General features: G+C 43.8%; 1 protein-coding gene across 5 annotated transcripts in view; it reads left to right on the forward strand.

Annotated features, from left to right (window-relative positions):
* The window catches only part of FMNL2 (formin like 2), a 286,160-nt gene that overhangs the window by 242,098 nt on the left and 23,767 nt on the right, over positions 1–20,295 (forward strand). For all 5 annotated transcript variants that reach the window (XM_006125649.4, XM_006125650.4, XM_006125648.4 and 2 more), the window contains exons 11-17: positions 1,918–2,028; positions 4,940–5,089; positions 8,388–8,489; positions 10,504–10,819; positions 11,304–11,489; positions 18,175–18,299; positions 19,639–19,841. In XM_006125649.4, the coding sequence (XP_006125711.1) occupies positions 1,918–2,028; positions 4,940–5,089; positions 8,388–8,489; positions 10,504–10,819; positions 11,304–11,489; positions 18,175–18,299; positions 19,639–19,841 (1,193 nt within the window). The remainder of the gene's footprint in view (positions 1–1,917; positions 2,029–4,939; positions 5,090–8,387; positions 8,490–10,503; positions 10,820–11,303; positions 11,490–18,174; positions 18,300–19,638; positions 19,842–20,295) is intronic.

The following is a 20,295-nucleotide window of genomic DNA, read 5'->3' on the forward strand; positions in this document are numbered from 1 at the left end:
TGGACAGTCCAGTTTTTGCATCCTCTGTTCGGTAAAAAATATACATGCAGTGTCCGGTATTTTCTGTTTTTCCGGCTGGGCACTGGTCGGAAGCATGCAACCAGAAGGAGTCCCAGGCTAGGAGGCGGGGCCGCAATTGGTGCTGGGAGCCTCTGGTTGCATGCAGAAGCCAGGTGGGGGCGGGAGGATTGGCTGGGAGACGGGGTGCAATCGGCACTGGGAGCCCTCAGCTGATTGCATCTGAGGAGGAGTGACACCTTGGGGAGGAGAAGAAGCCCTGTCCCTGCTCCTGAGCGCTATTCAAGTGCGTTGTGGCGCCATAGTCCAGGAGAGAAGCCTGCAGGTACTTTGTAGTTGCGTTTAGGTGCTTTCCGTGGGCTCTCCGCCAAAACTGACTGGTGGAATTTCTGCTTCTTCCCACTGGGACACCAAAAGACCTGGCTATGGGGGAGTCACCTTCCTATTCATGGTTAACCCCCCCTTCCCCGCCCCGCCCCGCCCTGCCATTGTGTTGTCCCAGGGTCTGCCTCTCTTTGCTTTGGGTAGCAGGAGGCTACTATCAAGAGCCCCTTTGTTCTCAGCTTGGTGGCTCTTGATAGTAGCCACACAGGGTGTGTGTTCGGTGGGGGTGCTTGTTTGTTTGTTTTTTTTCTCGACAAATTTTTAGTCTGTGTTTTTGGTATTTTTGGGGAAACCATCTGGCAACCCTATTGAAATCTCCAAGAATAATAACAAGGCACCTTCCGTTTGAAATGCCCAGTCAGGTAATGTAATTTAACAGTGCCAGCAAGTTGCAGAACAAAATGCATGTATCATTATTAAAGGAAAGAAATGTGGCCTTCATTTGAAAATGGCATTGTTTTCATCTCAAGAGCTCATTAAATTACTTCTGTAGTCAAGATGGAAATCTAACGGTTGATAGACAATCTCTAACTATTGCTTGGAAAACATTTTACTCCCGTGGACAGTTTAAAGGGAATAATAAAGCTAAGCACCACAGATATTACATTTATCAGGATAAACAAACACTTTGTAAGCCAAGATCCAGTACTTTAAACAAAAAATCTGACTCTTAGAAGAAAGCCAGAGTTTCCATATTGGTAAATATGGGTATGTCTACACTACCCCGCTAGTTCGAACTAGCGGGGTAATGTATGCATACCGCACTTGCTAATGAAGCCCGGGATTTGAATTTCCCGGGCTTCATTAGCATAAGCGGGGAGCCGCCATTTTTAAATCCCCGCTGCTTCGAACCCCGTGTAGCGCGGCTACACGGGGCTCGAACTAGGTAGTTCGGACTAGGGTCCTATTCCGAACTATCGTTACTCCTCGTGAAACGAGGAGTACCGGTAGTTCGGAATAGGCACCCTAGTCCGAACTACCTAGTTCGAGCCCCGTGTAGCCGCGCTACACGGGGTTCGAAGCAGCGGGGATTTAAAAATGGCGGCTCCCCGCTTATGCTAATGAAGCCCGGGAAATTCAAATCCCGGGCTTCATTAGCAAGTGCGGTATGCATACATTACCCTCCTAGTTCGAACTAGGAGGGTAGTGTAGACATACCCTATGAGAATTGCATCAGTAGTAATGTTGGTCAAAATAGAGGGCCTGAATCAATCCCCATGGAAGTTAATGGGAGTCCTTATTTTGACTTTGCTAATTTTAGGATCAAGCCCCAAATCTTGTGCTTTAGGTGATATAACAAAGGCATGTAGCCTGACACACACAAAATCTGTTGTTCAATTGGCCAGGTTTATAGTGGATTTTTTCCTTCACTATCTGAAGCACAAACTATTATCTATGGATAGAAGGGAGGAGAACTGTCTTTAAATACTTGTATGCAATGTGACAAATCCTAGTTTTCTGTATAAAGCACTATATGTTGTCACATTTTCAGTCTGTGATGATTATTCCTTACAGGTAGCGTGTATGCAGTTCATCAACATTGTAGTCCATTCAGTAGAGGACATGAATTTCAGAGTTCATCTCCAGTATGAATTTACAAAATTAGGCTTGGATGAATATTTGGATGTGAGTATGGCCTCGTTTTTCTCTTACTGGAATGATTTGTATAGTGCCACTCTCTGCACGGCTTGAATGACAACTTTGCTCTCTTCTAGGTCAGAGAATTGCAGATTATACTTCTCTCTGCCAGCAAGTGCCACTCCATCCTGGAGAGTTCACCTCTAATTTCTCTCCTGGGATACCATTGTCGGAGGCAGGGGTGGATGAGAGTTTTGCGGGGCCCAGGGCAGCACAATATCGCGGGGCCCCCCTTTGGAGAAAAAACAGAAAAAAGGCCCCCCCCCCGTGCCCACTCCTCCAGTAGCCCCACACTGATCATGTGAGCTACCGCCTCCTCATCCCCTATCCTAATACCTCCCTCTACACACCTGCCCTGCCTCTCTCCTCCTGGTGCTGGTCCCTCCCCTGCAGGTGTCTGCCCTTCTGCTTCACCCCCAGAATTCCCTGGTACCTGCACCTTCCCTTACCCCTGCACCCTCCTGGTGCCTCTCCCTTCCCTCACTGCCCCTGTGCCCTTTGCCCTCTTTTTCCCTGATGCCCACCCCCTCACCACCCTCTGCCCCCATTCTCCTCATGCCCCTGTGCCCTCACACATGGCTTGCTCCATCCCCACCTTCCTCACGCCCACCCCTCCTTTCAAGCCTTCTCCCAGCATCTCCCCCTTTAGTCCCCAATGCCCTTACCCTCTCCTCTCCCAGCATCATCCTGTCCCCTTTCCCACTAACACCTCCCCTCCTGCCCTTTTCCTCATTGTCTCCACTTGGCCCCCTGGCATTTGTGTCTCCTCCTCTTTCTTCTCCTGACCTGCCCCCCTCCCCTCAGCACAAGCCCCTTTCTCTGCCATACACCTTCTGCCTTCCAGTGTGCAGGGCGGCCGCGGCCCCAGCCCAGGCTCCAGGCCACGTGCTGAACCGTAAGTCCCGGGCCGTGGCGTCATGCCTCGCCACGCCCGGGCTTCTCCCCTCTCAGCTGTTGCGCAGCGTTTCAGCATGCTGTGCAGGCGCTCCCTTGGCCCCCTGTGGCCCGTACTGTCCAGTGCCGGGGAATTTCAAAAGTGCGGGGCTGCGGCGCCCTGCCACAATCCTCCCCTTCCTCCTCCAGCAGCCGCCGGCCAGCCCTTCGGCGGATGGCCCACTGGGAAATTCCCGGTATCCTGCCAGGCCAGTCCGCCCCTGGCGCTGGTGTGGGGCCTATTGAAGCGCGAGGCCCGGGCAGCTGCCCTGCTCGCCCTGCCCTATATCCACCGCTGGTCGGAGGGCAGCTTTCCAGTGTTCTAAGTTCCTCAGAAGCCCTAACAGCAGAAGCAATAACATGGATCCACTGCCTCAGTCCATCCCCCAGTGCTTTAATTGGCTGGTACTGCTCACTTCTGGAGATGTGAGGGCTGCTTGCAGATTTCTTTGGGTACATCTAGACTGCAAAGTTTTTCTGGGATACCAGAGATATCCCAGAAAAGCTTTGCTGCGTTCAAGGAAAAAAAATGTCAGAAAAGCAGACGTGTTTTTTCGGCATCGTTGTAAATCTCATTCTGTGAGGAAGAAGGGATGTTCCAAAAGAGGCTTTTTTCCCGACATTTGGCCCAGTGTAGACGGACCAATGATTGGAAAAGCCTCTTTAGGAAGAAAAGTGGAAAAAGATACACAAATTGCCATTTGCAATTTGTGTATCTTTTTCTGATAGAACTTTGTGGTCTATCAGCCTTCATGAAGAGGGATGTTGAAAGCATTTTGTGTTACTGCAGCCTCCCAGCTACACTTTCTGAAACTGACCCCCCCCCCCCCTCCGCCCCACTGTTCAAGATGTACTTGCACCTTCTGGAAATGTTTGATTTAAAAATAATGCTGCTTTTATATCACATTTGTCCCCTTCCCTCTGCCCTTCAGGTATTTCTCTCTCCCCTGGTGTTTTATTATTAGGAACATTTACATGGAAAACAGTATTTTTGTTGCTTAGGAATTCGTCTGTTCCTGCTGGTTTTTGGCTTTGCTCGGTGATCACAGAGCCAGCACTACTTTTTGCTCTCTGCCAGAAATATGTACACACTAACACCGAGCACTCCTTTCCATACTGATGGTCTTCTGCTGGTGCAAAAACTATAGTTCATCAAAAAAATACTTCATCACAATCTCTTCCTGACCTATGCCAATTCACCTCAAAGGTTAACATTTCTAATTATGTGGGCTCATTTCAAGCACAGGCAGAGCAAAAAGAGAGCAGATACAGAACCTCTGCACAGGTACACAAGGCCAGGAAAGCACATGGACCCTTTCCCTTGTGTTTTACAGGTGTCAGGCATCAGCTGCTGCTTCCTGGGGCACTAGCCAGCCCAGAGGGGGTAGAAAGGAGGCAGAGCCCCACCCCTTCCTTTGTGCCAGATGGCAAAACTGGCTGCTCCTGCCTGTATGCTGGGAAGTTCCAGGAGAGATTTTTTGTTTCCCTGACCACAGCATCTGTCCCCCAGTGCTCCCCACTGCAGTGGTGAGGTGTGGCTCTATACCAACCCCAGGGTGAGCCCGTTCCTGAAGAGCACAGTATAGGCCCACACTATAGAAGTAGATCTTGGTCACAGATTTACGTGCCACATCAATGAGTGTTCATCTTCCAATTGGTATTCTTGTCTGTCTAGCTCTTGCACATATGATGTTAAGAGTCATATTCCAAAGTTAAGCTCTCATTAAAGAAAATACTCATATTAATACAAAAGAAATCACTGTTTAATGTTAAAGGGTTAAACTTGTGGGGTCCTCTGTACAATTGAGCATGTATTTTTCTATTATGTTAAAAACAGGTAAGCCCTTCTGAAATATGAAAATGGTGCCCTAACTTGATTGCAATGTTTTTGCGTCCTTTCAGTATTTGTGGCTTTGTCATGCTATTGAATGCATTTCATAATGCTGCTTTTCCATTTGGCTTTCAGAAGCTGAAACACACAGAGAGTGACAAACTACAGGTGCAGATTCAAGCTTACTTGGACAACGTGTTTGATGTGGGGGCTTTGCTTGAAGATGCTGAAACCAAGAACGCAGCCTTGGAAAGAGTCGAAGAACTGGAAGAAAATATTTCTCATGTTAGTGCAAAGCTGAAATGATCTTTTCCCTTTTCTTAGCTTGCATGCTCATGCTTTAAACTATATTTGTGGGCTTGCTGCCAGCACTGTCTTAGACAGAGGTAGAGCCTCTGGGTGTAAGGAGTCTCTGCATAAGAGGAGTAATTTGGGCTGTTTTCCTGTTGAGGGATTAAGCAGGTTTTGGCATCTGGAGCTGAACGAATCTTGGAAAATGTCAGGGATGGTTTCTTGTGCAGCTGGTTGTGGAGGTCCAGGTGCTGCTAAGTGAGGTGCGTCCTCATTTGGGGAAACGACACTTTGTGTCCTTAGATTTTAAGAGATGACAAGTCTCTCCTACTGCAGTTCTTGTGGGGAGGCCTCCAATTTTGTGTCAGTGGAGACTTGGCAGTGGCTGCTGCTTCTCTTCGTACTTGAAACTGACTCTGGCTTTAATTTAGAATCATTCATGTTAACAATCAAATGACATCAACTGTTGGTGGCTACTCCTCAACAATAACCATGTGTTTTTATTGTTGCACAAAAAACTTGTAATGAAAACCAAGACACTGAAGAATGTATGTTAGCTCTCATATTTTCCACTCATTAGCTAATTGATGGCTTTGCTCCTAGTTTAACAGATTCAGTGAAAATTGGTTTCCTCCTAGATTTTTTGTAATTGATTATCTTGTTTTATTTGACCATAGCCAGGGATGGGAGAAAACACCAAGTTTTTCAGATACCACAGTGACTGTTATGGTACAGGAGTCTAAATAGAACAGAATTGCATTAATTAGTAGTTTGGGTCTAATCTGTGTTATGTCTGTCTACCTCCCTCTAGATAGTTGTATAGCCCCAACTTTATAACCTCTGAACACCTCACAAATATTAGTGAATTTACTCTCAAATGTGTGAGCTAGGAAAGTATTATCCCTATTTTACACGTGACAAATTTAGGCAAATGGGGATTAAGTGATTTGTTGAAAGGTATACAGTGAGTCTGGATTAGAACTAGAAACTAAAACCAGATTGCCAGAGTAAACCATAAGATCATCTTTCCTTCCCAGTGTGGACACAGCTCACTGTGCATCTTGAAGAATTCACTACTTTTAAGTATTGATCACATGTACATGTTTGGTACATGTTGATGGTAAAGATCTTAGTACTGTGATCTGGAAGCCACTTATTGCAGCAAGGAAGTTTTAAGTTAGACATTCAGAAAAACTTCCTAACTGTGAGGGTAGTAAGCCTTGGAACAAATTACCCAGGGAGATACTGGAATCCTGGTCATAGGAGGTTTTTAAGAACTGGGTACATGGACACCCATCAGAGATAGTCTAGGTAATTCTTTGTCTTACCTCTCAGTGCAGGGGACTGGGCTAGATGATCTATCAATGTCCCTTTCCACATTTCTATTATTCCCATCTTGAGTAGACATGCTCGCACTACCTCTCATCAAGCTAGTATACTAAAATAGTTAGGGAGTTCCAGTAATATGGGCCACTTGCTGCTGCAGATGCTACCCTACTATTTTTAGCATTGAAAGCTAGCTCAAGTATGGACATTAGGCTGGGAATCAAACTCTCAGCTCCAAATGTAGACATAGTCTACAATGGATAGACTTGCCTGGTTCCTTTTGGAGGACTTAATAGATTCTTCTTCACATGTGTATAGTTCCTGTTGTTAGTGGCAACTTCGCCATTGATCAAGCATGTATGTGCCTAGCTTTGTGGTTTAGAGCTTATGGTTTCCAATAGTTCCACAGCTCTTAGTTGCAGTTGAATTACAGTTCCAGATGGAATCACTTGGCAACCTGAGTCTGTATAGAGTTATGGATAGAAAAAACAATTTACATGCAAATTGCAGATTCCTTAGCAATACAGTACAAATGAATAGCACGGATAAACATTCCATGCCATAAAAGTACAGTAAGAGTTTTGTGTGATTTCCAACACATACACGAAGAAGTATGTGTAAAGCAGAAACAGACTGAGGAAGCATGCATTTGGGATCATTGTAAATCTCTGTAGCAGTAGGACTGTGTATCATGCCGAAAGGAGATGAGCAGAGAACTGATATGCATTTTGACTTCATAAAACAAACTGCTAGGGCCTCAAGAGGTAATGACTCAGGTGTGTTCCACATGGGGATTGAAGTGTAGCATCACTCTGAGAGTCACTGTTTTCTTTTAGCTTTTCCATGCCAGAAATGTTTGGTATCATTTATTTTAGTCTTGAAAATATGACTTTCCTGTTTTAAACACAGTTTTCCCCATAACTTAAAGAATAACCCCCACAGTTATTTTTTCTCCATTCCTGTCATAAGTCCACTCCAGATTCTGAATATTGGCTTGATGTAGAACAAATACATTCTTTCTCAAGAGTCAGTAAGAACTGACTATAATATTCTCTCCCTTGATGTGTTATTTTTCTCTGAAAAATGCCTTGGTAAAAATGGCATATTCTTACTTAATAGATCTGCTAAGTGTGAATATTTAGAGATATAAATGCCTTCGTTATTTCCCAAAACACATTTTTCTGCCTTTTATTTCTGTATGCACTACAAAATCTATTTGGCTATGTGAGAATGAAGATTTGAAATTCTCCAAGTTCATACATTAACAGAATTGTTAAATATGTTCCAGTTGCAGAATCTTTACCTCGACGTTTGCAGAAATGCAGAAGTCAGTTGTACATTACCACTTATAACACCTTAGTTCAGTTAGAATTACAGTGTGGCTTTCAGATCCCAAGTTAAGTTTGTAGGGTTGGCAATTTATATAAACCCCAAAACATCATTTTTATTTGTCAAGTGAGCGAATCTGATCTGACAGTTGTCGAAAGACAGTAACCATGGACCCTAGAAAGGCTGAATCTGCTTTGCAAAAATAGCATTATGTGGTTCCATGGTTTTTGTATCTCAGTAGTTTCTAGATGAAACTTAACTCAGTTTATAAGCAAAGCGATGGCTTCCTTACTGTTTTATCCCAAAGTGACCCAGAAGTCTTACTTTCTTTGTAGAGTGTCCCCTTCTTTAGCAGACTCATAGCTGCAGTCCCATTGGGTTGGCTACTGTTTACGTTTAGCAGATGATGTTCAGATTTAACAGAACTGTCAGCAATGCATTTTATTCCCCAACGACCAAATAATGAAGTCCTTACTCAGTCAAAATTTCTATTGATTTCAGTGGGCACTGTACTGATTAAGAATTTCAGGATCCAGCCCAATGTCGATAGCTTACCGAGTACCACTTTTCCAGCTAGCACTAGTGATGTTGCTTGGGAAATCTGTGACTTTCAGTATAATTATTTTTTCAATTACAGATATCAGAAAAACTGCAGGACACAGAAAATGAAGCTATGGCGAAGATTGTGGAACTGGAAAAGCAGCTTATGCAGAGAAACAAAGAACTGGACGTTGTTCGAGTAAGTGTGATGATGAAATTCTAGACAGATGTTACATTCAGGAGAAAGATCTCCATTTCATTTTGTATGTGGTATGAAAGCATGTGAAATAGGAGTGTGACAGCAAATTGTGGTACTTTTACAGATGATTCAGACTTTATGAATTGAACTTTAATGGCTGCTAACTTTGCACCCATAATAAATGGCAGGTGGATTTACTTGTGAGTGCGGACAACTGAGGTTGGACATTTAACTCTCTACTTGCATGGCCAAATCAGACATGTAGCTCTCTAAACTTTGTTATTCATATCTGCATTTAATTCCATCTATAGTTTTGCACACAGTTGATGGAGTAAAAATTACAGGCTGAGTTAAAGCCTTCACAAACTTTGGGTGCATAGCATCAGCGGTGTTTGATGCTTGTATGCAGTCAAATACTGTCCACTGACTGTGTAGCGTCCCTTCCTGGGGTAGGCATTCATTAACACAGAAATTAATAATTAATTTTAAACATTAGCCCAAAACTTCTCCCTAGTCTGGCTGCTTCTGTGCTTCCTTTCTTCTGACTGCTCTCACACACACTAGATCTCCTTCTCTCTCTCTCAAGAAATTAGGACCTCTCTTTTATTTGGGCAGGATAACAAGCTATCTATTTTAGTGACTCAACAGAGCCCTTTAGCCTTTGTGCATTGCAAGATGAAGACTGGCTAACAAGCTAAAGTGTTTCAGGCAAAAGTTGTCAGCATATTCGGGTGCCAAGACTTTCATAATATATAGTTAACCAAAGCTACATCATCTTAGGTGCTTTGCAGCACTTTACATCCATATTGCAGAGAGAGAGAGAGAGAGAGAATTATAGTTATATAGGAAATGGAGTGACACCAATTTACACTAGTAGCAGATGTGACACATAATCTCCACATAGGGTTGGGCTGGTCTTGCTAAAGAAATGGCAATAGGCAGGTTAAATCACTATTTAATATTTTAACTCAGTTATATTTGTTTTATTTTCTAGTTTTTATGATGCCTTTAGTCTCTGCTTTTTTCCTGTTTATGTTCATTAGGTTCTATGGGAACAATTATGTCTGGTATAATCAGTGCTTTTTTTGTGACGGTATGCACTGGTATGACATATCGTCACCTTTTTTTGGGAGCACTTGCTGCTTTTCCCCGGCACAGTCCCCAGCCAGCCCTGGGAGCACTTGCACACATGGTAATCAAAGGGGCCACATTTCGGCTTTTGCCTGTGGTGGGGTTTTTTTGTTTTGGTTTTGGTTTTTTTTGCTTGTTTGGTTGGTTGGCTTTTTTGTTTGACAAATTTTTCAAAACCCTAGTTACTGGCACTTTTTTTTTTTTTTTTTAAACAAAAAAAAGCACTGGATATAATTCTTTACTCCAATGTCAGTCAGGCAGCTAGAAGGACAAAATCAGGTTTCAGAGGCTCTAACAGGTTTTTATCCATGCTATTGTGTGCAACTACCTATACACTGTTAGCCTATGGGCCCTCTCCTGGAAATGAGCCTCAAGTCGTTCATCGATTGTACAGGTCCCCACTGAGAACTCGGCTGCCAGTTATTGGCAGGGAAAAGGGGAGAGCTCTGTTCTTGCTTCTCCCAACTGTCCAACTGTGCTCGTAGGCAGGCCAGGCAGCCAGCCACTGAATATGGAGTGAGCAAGGAAAGGTCACAATTCATCTGACACAAGATTAACATATACTACTACTTATTTAGGATTAACATAATCCTAGTAGTGTACATGGGATATACTTTAACAGTGAAGCCCGCACATTCTATCCTAGTAGCTCTTTCGCATGCAGAGTTGAGATTCCTTATACAACTCATCCTTGTACAAATTCTTAGTGCTAACCTGGGAAGAATGCAAAATGAGCCCTCTTTAGGGCAAATGAAGAGGTATTTGTCTCATCAGAATGCTTGATAACTGAGTAATAGTGATTGTAGTGTCATTGTACTGCTAGTGCTGTTCTGTGCTGTCGTTCGAAGGCAAATCACTTTTTCACTTTTGGACAATTCTGCAGGAAATTTACAAAGATGCAAATACCCAGGTTCACACTTTGAGAAAAATGGTCAAAGAAAAAGAGGAAGCCATCCAAAGGCAGTCGACCCTGGAGAAAAAGATCCATGAACTGGAAAAGCAAGGGACCATTAAAATTCAGAAGAAAGGGGATGGTGACATCTCTATTCTTCCTGTGGCCATGGCCTCTGGGACGCTGCCATCAGGGTCAGATGCTCCAGCTGGCACATGTATGGGACCAGTGACTGGGGCTACGTCTTCCATACCATTGCCACCCCCTCCACCACCATTACCACCATTAGCACCGACTGCTGAGACAGGTGAGAGCTCCTATGGCTCTAAGGGGCAGGTGGGAGGTTGGAAGCTGATGGGACAGCTTAGTGTGCCTGACCTCACTCAACACTGGTCTCACACTGGTTGGAGCTCTTTTGAGGGTGTAAGTTAGGTTCATCGTCACAGAACAGGCACAGATCTCAGGGATCCAAATTGACAAACGCAAAGAGGGTTTCAACCCAGACAAGGAGAACAATGTCTGCTCTGATGAGAGCAGATGTGTTTGTTTCATTCCTTTGAACGAGATGCGTGCAGTGGTATGTATGCTAACTAGCAGCTGGATCATCAGCTGCTTTAGCTCAGCAAGCTCAGCTTTAGCTCAGCAAGCTTCAGTTTACACCCATTGAGAAACCTGACTCACAGACATAGCTTTTGAGGCTTTTAATTCAGAGGTTTCTCTTGAGTGGGTGTTTTGTTTTGTTCTGATTAATTCTTTCAGAGGCAAATGTGTCTTTTCCCTTCCCTTTGTAGTGCAAAATGGTCCTGTGACAGCACCTATGCCACCTCCACCTCCACCTCCCCCACCACCTCCACCGCTTCCTGGTCCAGCTGCAGAGATAGCCCCAGCTCCTCCACTGCCTCCTCCACCACCACCATCAGCACCTCCTCTGCCAGGAACAGCCTCTCCCACGGTGGTTTTCAACTCAGGGTTAGCAGGTAAATTGATATGCATGCTCCATTAGTGCATTCTTCAAAATAACTGCAAAAAAAGCAATCCATACGGTTGAGAGGGAGCTCTGTCAGAAGGCAATTTTTAAAAATTTTTTTAAATAAAATCGAGAACATCCTTGAGGACGCTAAAGCACAAAGTGACAGACAGCCCCTTATTGATTTCTGACATTCTATCCATTACTTAGAATATTTGGTGTTTATAAAATTGCTAGGGTATTTTATGAAGGATTCCCCATTGCTGGTGTCTTCTCATATTATAGTTAGATCAGGTGAAAACATTGTTTTGTTTTACAGAAATTTTTTTTTAATTTCCTGTACCACACGTTTTTCTGAAAAAAAGTTTGTTTTTATCAAAATCTTACAGATTTTCTCAGAACAAACAAAAAAAACCCAACAGTCCCTAAAAATGTATAATAATGGTTGCCAAAACCCCCAAAATGTCTTGGGTTTCTTTTTCAGTGAAAACCTCAATGTTTTTTAAGGACCTTTGACCAAAAATGAAATCTTTTTTGGTTTTATCTTAATTATTTCTGGGAAAAGAAAGTTCTTGACCAGATCTAATTATATTATTTTATGCCATATTTGACTTATACTGGGTACCTCACCCAGCAAGTGAATACTACTAGGTCTCGCACCTCTAGAGATCACGAGAGCGCATAATAATGGCAGAAGGAGAGACTCTGAGGAGTTCTGATTAATATATTTTTAAAATAAAGTTTAATAAACATTAAGGATTACCACTCTTTGATCTTTTGTTTCCTCTGAAGGAGGAAAGCTCTGAGAAGCAGAGTCACTATGGAACTAGCGGGTAATGGTATGTTTAAAAAAATAACACGTGTGCAGCTGAGACTACTGATTAGGCTTTCCCTGGCAGGCTTATAAAAATACTCCAGTTTCAAAGCATGTGCACTACTGTAATATTCCTTAGGCACCACATCTTCTTGCGCTAATAATTCATAAGGGGCTAGAGCATGTAGTTTCCTTTCCCTGTACTCATCCTGCAACTTGTCCAGTGTTCAAACTCAGTCCTGTGCTGATAAAAAGAGTGAGCTGAGCAAAGAAGGGATTCTGATTGAGGGGTCTGGAATGACATTATAATGTCAGCTTGTCTTCCTGGCTAACCTCCTCTCTGTCCTTTTCCATTTTTAATCTACAACCATTGGCTTGATTTTGTCATTAGTCATAGACCTCCCTGTAAATCTGCTCAGTAAGCGTGCTCCATTTCTGTTTGTTGTCGTGGTACAATTAATATCATTTCCTTTGAGTCAAGTGTGATTTGGAGGAATATGCCTCATGCTGCATTCTGGCCCATTAAAATTCACTCAGTTCCCTGAGCAAAGCTCATTAATGAGAAGGAAAGGCTATATCTGCGTCCTCTGCAATTCTCAAGAATCTCATTACAGAGTTTACTTGAAATGCTTTCCTGCTTTCTGGTGCTAGGTTTGTACCCTATAGTGATTGCTGAGGGTGTTGAACTACAGAAAAGCTAGTTGGTGAGTAGAAAATGACTGAGATAGGACTTGCATATGGTGTTTCCATGTGAGTGAATATATTGCACACCGGGGTGAAGTAAGTGGACTCCATAAACTAAATTACATTTTGAAAGTTACTTGAAATGGAAATTGATGCCTTCCTGACATATTTATTAATTCACAGCTGGCCGGAATTTACAGTTAGCTCATTTGATTTGCACCTCTTATTTAAAAAGAGAATTGTAGAAGCCTGTAGCACAGTTCCCCTCTACTACAGCTACTGTAATGTTCCTGCAGTATTTTGGGGCCACTTTAGGACTATTCACTAGTATTTGTTCATAAGATAATCCACTGAGCAAGGAAGATGAAACTGTCAAATCTTGATAAAATGCTTACACAGAAGGGGGAATTTCTCTCGCTGCTTATTCATAAAATGTCATGTGATCACATTAGTATGATAAATTTCCCAATACGTGAATTAATTAATTATGCTATTCTTACCATCACTAATTATTTTTCTCTTTGTTCTTTCTGCTTCCGGGTAAGATGGTCCAATCAAGCTTTTCTGTAGGTTCTTGTTAAGTATTTTAAGTATTTACACCCATTTCCTTTCTGTTCCTTTTGTGATGTGATCTCCTCCTTCTATTTGTTATTTTAACTTCAGGTTTGCTTTATTTGTACATTGTTTCCAGAGTGTGAGCTGCTTGTTATTTTACAGAATATGCCAACAATGCAAACAACACATGGAAATGAGGGCTTATTTTAACACCTTCGGAGGTTAAAAACTATGCACCTTCAGATATCTTTATGGGTGCTGTCAAACAGAATTGTTTCTCGCCAGCAAGACTCAGATTTAGCAAAGCACTAAAGCAGATGCTTAAGCCCATCAACGTCATTTGGTCCCACTCACTGACTTAAGTGCTATTTAGCACATTTGTCATGGGGTTTGCATTCACTGCTAGTGCTCCTCCTTGTGTTTCCATCTGGTGCACATTTCTGCTCTAACAGTGATTGACTTCCAGTAACTTAGCCCAGGTTATGAAGTACAGAGGACCACTGTCTAAATGCCTTCTGTGGATGATGTTCTGCTCCAGCTCTGTGCCACTATAGCCATGACTGCAGGGGAACCTGGGCCCACCTACACCAGGTCCCAGGCCAAGGACCCTATACTAGCAATCCAGGTCTACTCAGTACCCATCTCTGTTGCTGTTCCACTAAATTTCTCCCTACCCAGCCTCTGTTGCCACTTTCTTGTTTCTATCACTGGAGCCACTCTACTCCCCATTTTTACTTCACCCCCTCCTACCTTCTTGTGAGACGATTTACTCCAGGACAGGATTTCAAAGCTAATCCCCCCCGGCTTTCCTTCGTGATGGCCTCCCTGCCTCCTTCTAGAGAGTGGCTGCAGCCTTCTTCTGCTTTCAGCCTCTTGGCTTTATAGTGCTGACACAGCTTTCCCCCAAATGGGCTTCACTCCTAAATAACCCCCCCCCCCCCCCCGGCCCTGCCTATGGCAGGTGAAGTTGAGTAGCCTAATTGACTTCTTAGGTCTTTGTTAAGCCCATCCAGGCTGATGTGAAGTATGTACCTCATCACACTAGGCTTAAGCATTTTGCTGGATATGCTTAAGTGCTTTGCTGAATCATGGCTGTCAGCCTGAAAAGCCTGTCTTTGGGGTCTGCTGCCCATTCAAGGTCCTAATTGTTGAAGTCAGTGGCAGAACTATCATTGACTTCAATGTGTGTGACCTCACATCTCCATAGTGGATGTTTAAATTGATGGCACTTACTCATGTATACCTCAAGGAAAGAATAGGACCACTTTGGTGTTACCATACAGATTTGAGCATGGTTCTGTAACAAAGGCAGGGAGTGCTTTTGTTCTGTTTAGTATTTAGACCTGGGCAAGTAATTCACAGGGAATCATTTATTCAGAAATGTAAATTCTTTTTCAGTCCAGGTTTCTGATTTAGTCACTTCCAATTATTCATTATTCTACATTCTTTACCAAGTACTTCTTGGTTCAAAGATTGTGTGTAAGCAGTTTGTTGCATTTGCGGATCAAACTCAATTGACTAGTGTTTGATTTGTGTTCCTCCATCCTGACTGGATGACTGTGACTCTTGCAATCAGATTTCTGGTGTGAATACTCAAATTTATACATTCAGATTTTATTTTGTGACTGCTTTCCTGTGTCCACTTAAAATTCCGTGTTTCTACAACTCTTTGTGCCAGTAAGCTCCTCGTTCCTTAGATTGTCCATGGGAAGTGAACACAAAAGGGACACGGACATAGAAGAGGTGAAATCTTCTGAAAATTTGAATCAGGGAAAAGGAGAGAAATGAATGAGAGAAAAATGTTCATGGCATTTGCCTGGTTCTAAAGCACAACAGGAGAGGGAACCCTGAAAAAGGTGGTCTCTGTCCTTGAAAACAATACATGAAAAGTATTGAAGAGAAGCAACCTGATTTCTTCCTCCCCCCCCCCCCCTCGTGTTCAGACGTTATACCTAACGGTGTAATCTGATACTGGGTGGGATTGTGAAGAAATCTAATGTTCATAAACAGGATTGCTCAGGTTTCTAGATGCACTAAGGTTTAATAATGTTTAGATTCAGCTGGGGATGTGAAGAGGAACTAGTACATCTGTCTTAGAAGAAGAGAGATGTATTCAAAACAGAATTCCATGTGTGAACAACCCTGAACTCTGGGAAAGTTTGCATCTAGACCAGAATTTTACAGTTTGAGACTACCTGTACTTGGAAGTGTTAAATTGTGGGAGATGGTATGAACCTCTGTTGGTATAATATTTCAGTTTGTTTAAATGGACCCAGATGACAGTTTTACAGGTAAATGGCATTTTCCATCATTGGGGGAATAAGAAACAGGGTTGTGTTCTTTGACTGTGGCCTGCAAAGAGTTTCACGTTTGAAAATAACTTAACCGCATTAATGAACAAATCTTAATGATCATCACAGATTCCTAGTAACTGGCCGGGCCACTAAATGTCAGAAACAATGAAAAACAACTTACCAAAGTAATGGTGTATTTAAGATCATTTAGAAGTACTACGGTTTTGCTGGTTTTTGGGGGGGGGGAGGGAGGTTGGTGGCAATTTGACACTTCTCTTGTATTGCATAATTAACCAATATATCTGCACCATTGGTCATTTTGGGTTAGAGGGACATAAGTCACCTAGTCCATACCTCTGTATCCTCTCTTATTAATGTTTATACTTACTATCCTTAGATGCCCGTGTAACCTTAGATATCTCTCTGTGGTGGGAACTCCACAGCCTCCCTTGGTAGCTTGTTCCACTGTCTAATTATTCTTAGGGTTATAAAGTTTTTCGTAGCAATTAACCTACATTTTCCCTTCTCCAATTTTAGCCCATTACTTTTTGCTTTGTGCTCATTGACTAATGAGGATTAATTGGTCTCATCTTCTATAGCATCCCTTCAAAGTTACAAGTTCATTGTGCAAATCAGAGAAGGCAAAAGCATTTGTTACCCCTAAGATGTAATTGTGCTTAAGTTGGAGACTATCTTTTATGTGCTTTAAAATACAAACTCAGGCTCGTGTGAAATAGCAGAATCCTTTCCCAACAGGACTCTGTTCTTTTGTAACAATATCTTTGTAAAAAGGCTTCTCTTGTCACACACCACTGATTGAATCCTCTGCTAGACAGAGGACTCACTTCTAGCGGAATCCTCAGCTACAGCCCCCTCTCTGTTTAATCAAAAAGATCTTCAGCTAACACCTCCATCTCTTGCTAAAAGCATTAATCATAGCGCCCCTGCCTTGTTATTAGCTTGAACAACTTTATCCATAGCATTGATTATTAAAAGTTAGACACAAAGAACTGAGTAACATCACACATCAACAGCGTAGGACTGCAAGATGCTGAGAGTGCACAATCCCCATTAACATCAGTGGGATACGAGGGTGTTCAGAACCTCACATAACCTGTCCTGTCCTGTCCTGTCGTCACATGCAGAAAGGGAATGTTCTCTGGCAGAACAGAACTAAAGTCACATACCATTTTATCCATTTCCTATAGTAGTTAAAAATTATTTTGGTTTCTGAACCAGCCCAGAACAGTATTAAGAACACACTATGTTATATATAGCATGTTCTTAATTTTATTAACATATGCAGTAAAACTCCAATTGTCTGGCATCCAGCGGTCCAGCACTCCCGATAGTCCGGCACCAACTGGAACCCTGAAGTGCTCTGGCCAACCGGACAATTGGAGCTGCTCCACGCCGCTTCCCCAAGTCCGCTGCTGCCGCTGCTGAAACTGACCAATGGCGGACTTGGGGAAGAGGCGCAGAGCAGCTGGGGTGCTGCCTGGTTGGTCCCGCAGCACCGCCCCTCACCCCCATGCCCAGCAGCACCCCCGCTGCTCCGCGCCGCTGCCGAAACTGATGAGCAGTGGACTTGGGGAAGCTGCGGAGCAGAGCAGTTGGGGTGCTGCCAGGCGCTGAGCAGGGAGGTGAGGGGCGGCGCTGTGGGACCAACCCAGCAGCACCCCAGCTGCTCTGCGCCACGGCTTCCCCAAGTCGCCGCTGCTGAAACTGACGAGTGGCGGACTTGGGGAAGCTGGGGACCGAGCAGCTGGGCTGCTGCCAGGTTGGTCCCACAGTGCCGCTCAGGTAAGGGGCAGCGCTGCGGGACCAACCCGGAAGCACCCCAGCTTCTCTGCTCCGCCACTTCCCCAAGTTGCCACTGCCACTTGCAGCCCCAACTGGCCTGTTGCCGGTGGCTGTGTGGGGCTTTCCCTGCCACCTCTCCCCCAGACCCTTCATAGCCCCCCTTCCGGAGTACCTCCTGATACTCCAGCATATCCGATAATCCGGCACCTCCTGGGTCCCAAAGGTGCTGGATTATCGGAAGTTTACTGTATTATTATATATTAGAGTAACACATTCCCTTTTGTGAAATTTTCTTAGTCTCCAGCTTTCACTAAACATATCAGAATGTTGGATATAAAACAGCTGAATAGCTGGATAAAATCTCTCTGCTGTTTGTCAGAGCAGCATAATCTTTTCAGGCTTTTAAAAGTATTTACTTAGCCCTTACCATTTCTTCCTCCAATGCTGAAGTGCCATTTGCAAAAAAACAACAACTGTGTCTTGTTTCTCCAGATGTTTCCCAGTTCTTCTGGCATTTATAATGATATTCTCTCTCATACCTTTAGCTGTGAAAATCAAGAAGCCTATCAAGACAAAATTCCGCATGCCAGTCTTTAACTGGGTAGCTCTCAAACCCAATCAGATTAATGGGACGGTCTTCAATGAAATTGATGATGAAAGGATCCTAGAGGTATGAATACTGCATATTGTGTTTTGCTTCCCAGTACTAAGTGCAGTTAAGTGCAAGACTTTGCACAGATTATCCTAGGAATTTATTTTTGAAAGTGAGTGTTTGTGTTGAGAAATAGCAACCGTGACAGCTAATTGAGCTCCCCAGTACAAAGGCCTTCAGTTTGCCCCAGCTACGGAGCTGGGCCAGACTGACTATAAAAGTGCATGTCTTTGCTTGAAACAATCAAGATGGTCAACAACATTTTCCCAGTATAAGAATGCTGATGCCATTTACGTGATGCAGGCTCCTGCAGGTTGTTGAGTGCTTTTGAAGATGAGTTGGAGCATCAGTATAGTAGGGTTGATAGGGTGACCATCCGTCCTGTTTTTACCACAACTGACCTGTATTAAAGATGTCTCCCAGGCATCCTGATTGTTTTTAAATAGGGGTAAAATGTCCCATATTTCCATGCCCCCTCCTGGTCATTGCGTTCCCAAGTCAGCACAGCCACAGCAGCCTCCTGTTTGTGGCTGGTGGTAAAGCAGGCACCAGCACCTGGTGTCTGGAGTCAGGCAGGGTGCTAAGGGAGAAACATAAAAAGAAACCAGGTAGTAGTGTCTTGCCTCCCTGTGCACCCTAAAGAAGGGGGAAAGTCTGCCAGCCTTTCCAGAAGCCCCAACCTCTGGCGCCCATCCCAGGGCTGAAACCCCTTTCTTTGTAGCCCTCACTGCTGGCTGCAGCCCTGTTCGCCACCGTGAAGCTCAACCCCATTCCCAGGCGGCCTTTGCTGTGGGGTTGAAGCCCCGTTTTCAGGCAGCCTCCGCTGTGGGGCTGAAGACCTATTATTGGGAGGCCCCTGACGTAAGGCGTGGTCCCCGCCCCATCCCATTTCCTTCCTCCTTCCACTGTAGGATGGGTACCTCAAGTGCCAGCAGCTCCCCTCCCCCTCTCTATCCTGCAGGGCTGAACTTCATCCATGCAGGGTGTGTGAGGAGCCACCGGTGCTCGGAACTTCAGCCACTAGCGCTGTGTGCCAGCAGCTCCTCTTCCCTCCTCCCACTGTGGAGCTGGAGCCCCAAATGCCAGCAGCTCCTTCCCCCCTCACACACTGTGGGGCTGGAGCCTCAAGCGCCGGCATCTCCTCCACCCACACACTGTGGGGCTAGAGTCTTGAGTGCCAGCAGTTCCCCCTCCCCCCCACACACACATACTGTAGGGCAGGAGCCTTGAGCACCGGCAGCTCCCCACCCTCCCCTGCAGGATTGAAGCCCTGATTCTCCCCCACACACACTTTGGAGAGAACTTTGGACAAGTGCAATTCAAAAAAATATTTTGGGGGGGATTTCTTTCTTTTTAGGATTTAAATGTGGATGAATTTGAAGAAATATTCAAGACAAAAGCCCAGGGTCCAGCCATTGATCTTACTTCAAGCAAACAAAAGATAACTCAAAAAGGATCAAACAAAGTCACATTACTAGAAGCAAACAGGGCCAAAAATCTTGCCATCACTTTAAGAAAAGCTGGAAAGACTGCAGATGAGATATGCAAAGCTATTCAGGCGTAAGTGCAAAACTTATCAGTGGAGCAATCATACATAGAAAATCTGGGTCTGAGTTGGCAGACAGTACAAATGTTTTTGCAGCTGCATAAGATCCAAGAAGAAGGATGAACTATTCTGAGTCCCCCACAAATCACTGATTGCATTCCATCTAGATGTGTTAAACGTGTCATTTTACGTCATTATATTACAGTACTGTGCAAGACAATGCAAATTATTGAAGTATGTTTAGAAAAGTGAGTAAGTAATTCTTAAAAGAATACCATCAATGTAATGTACATTTGACTCCTGTGATGCAACATTTCCTATTATATCTGTAAAGTAAAAACATTCCTGAGACAAGTATGGTTAATATTAGGAATAGGTAAAATGGTTAGTTTCTGCCATTATGTCTAAATTTAATCCACATGCACTGATACAATTTAGATGGTATTATTTAAATAATGATGAGATACA

Source organism: Pelodiscus sinensis, chromosome 7 (genome assembly GCF_049634645.1).
Source record: "Pelodiscus sinensis isolate JC-2024 chromosome 7, ASM4963464v1, whole genome shotgun sequence".
NCBI classification, from domain to species: Eukaryota; Metazoa; Chordata; order Testudines; family Trionychidae; genus Pelodiscus; species Pelodiscus sinensis.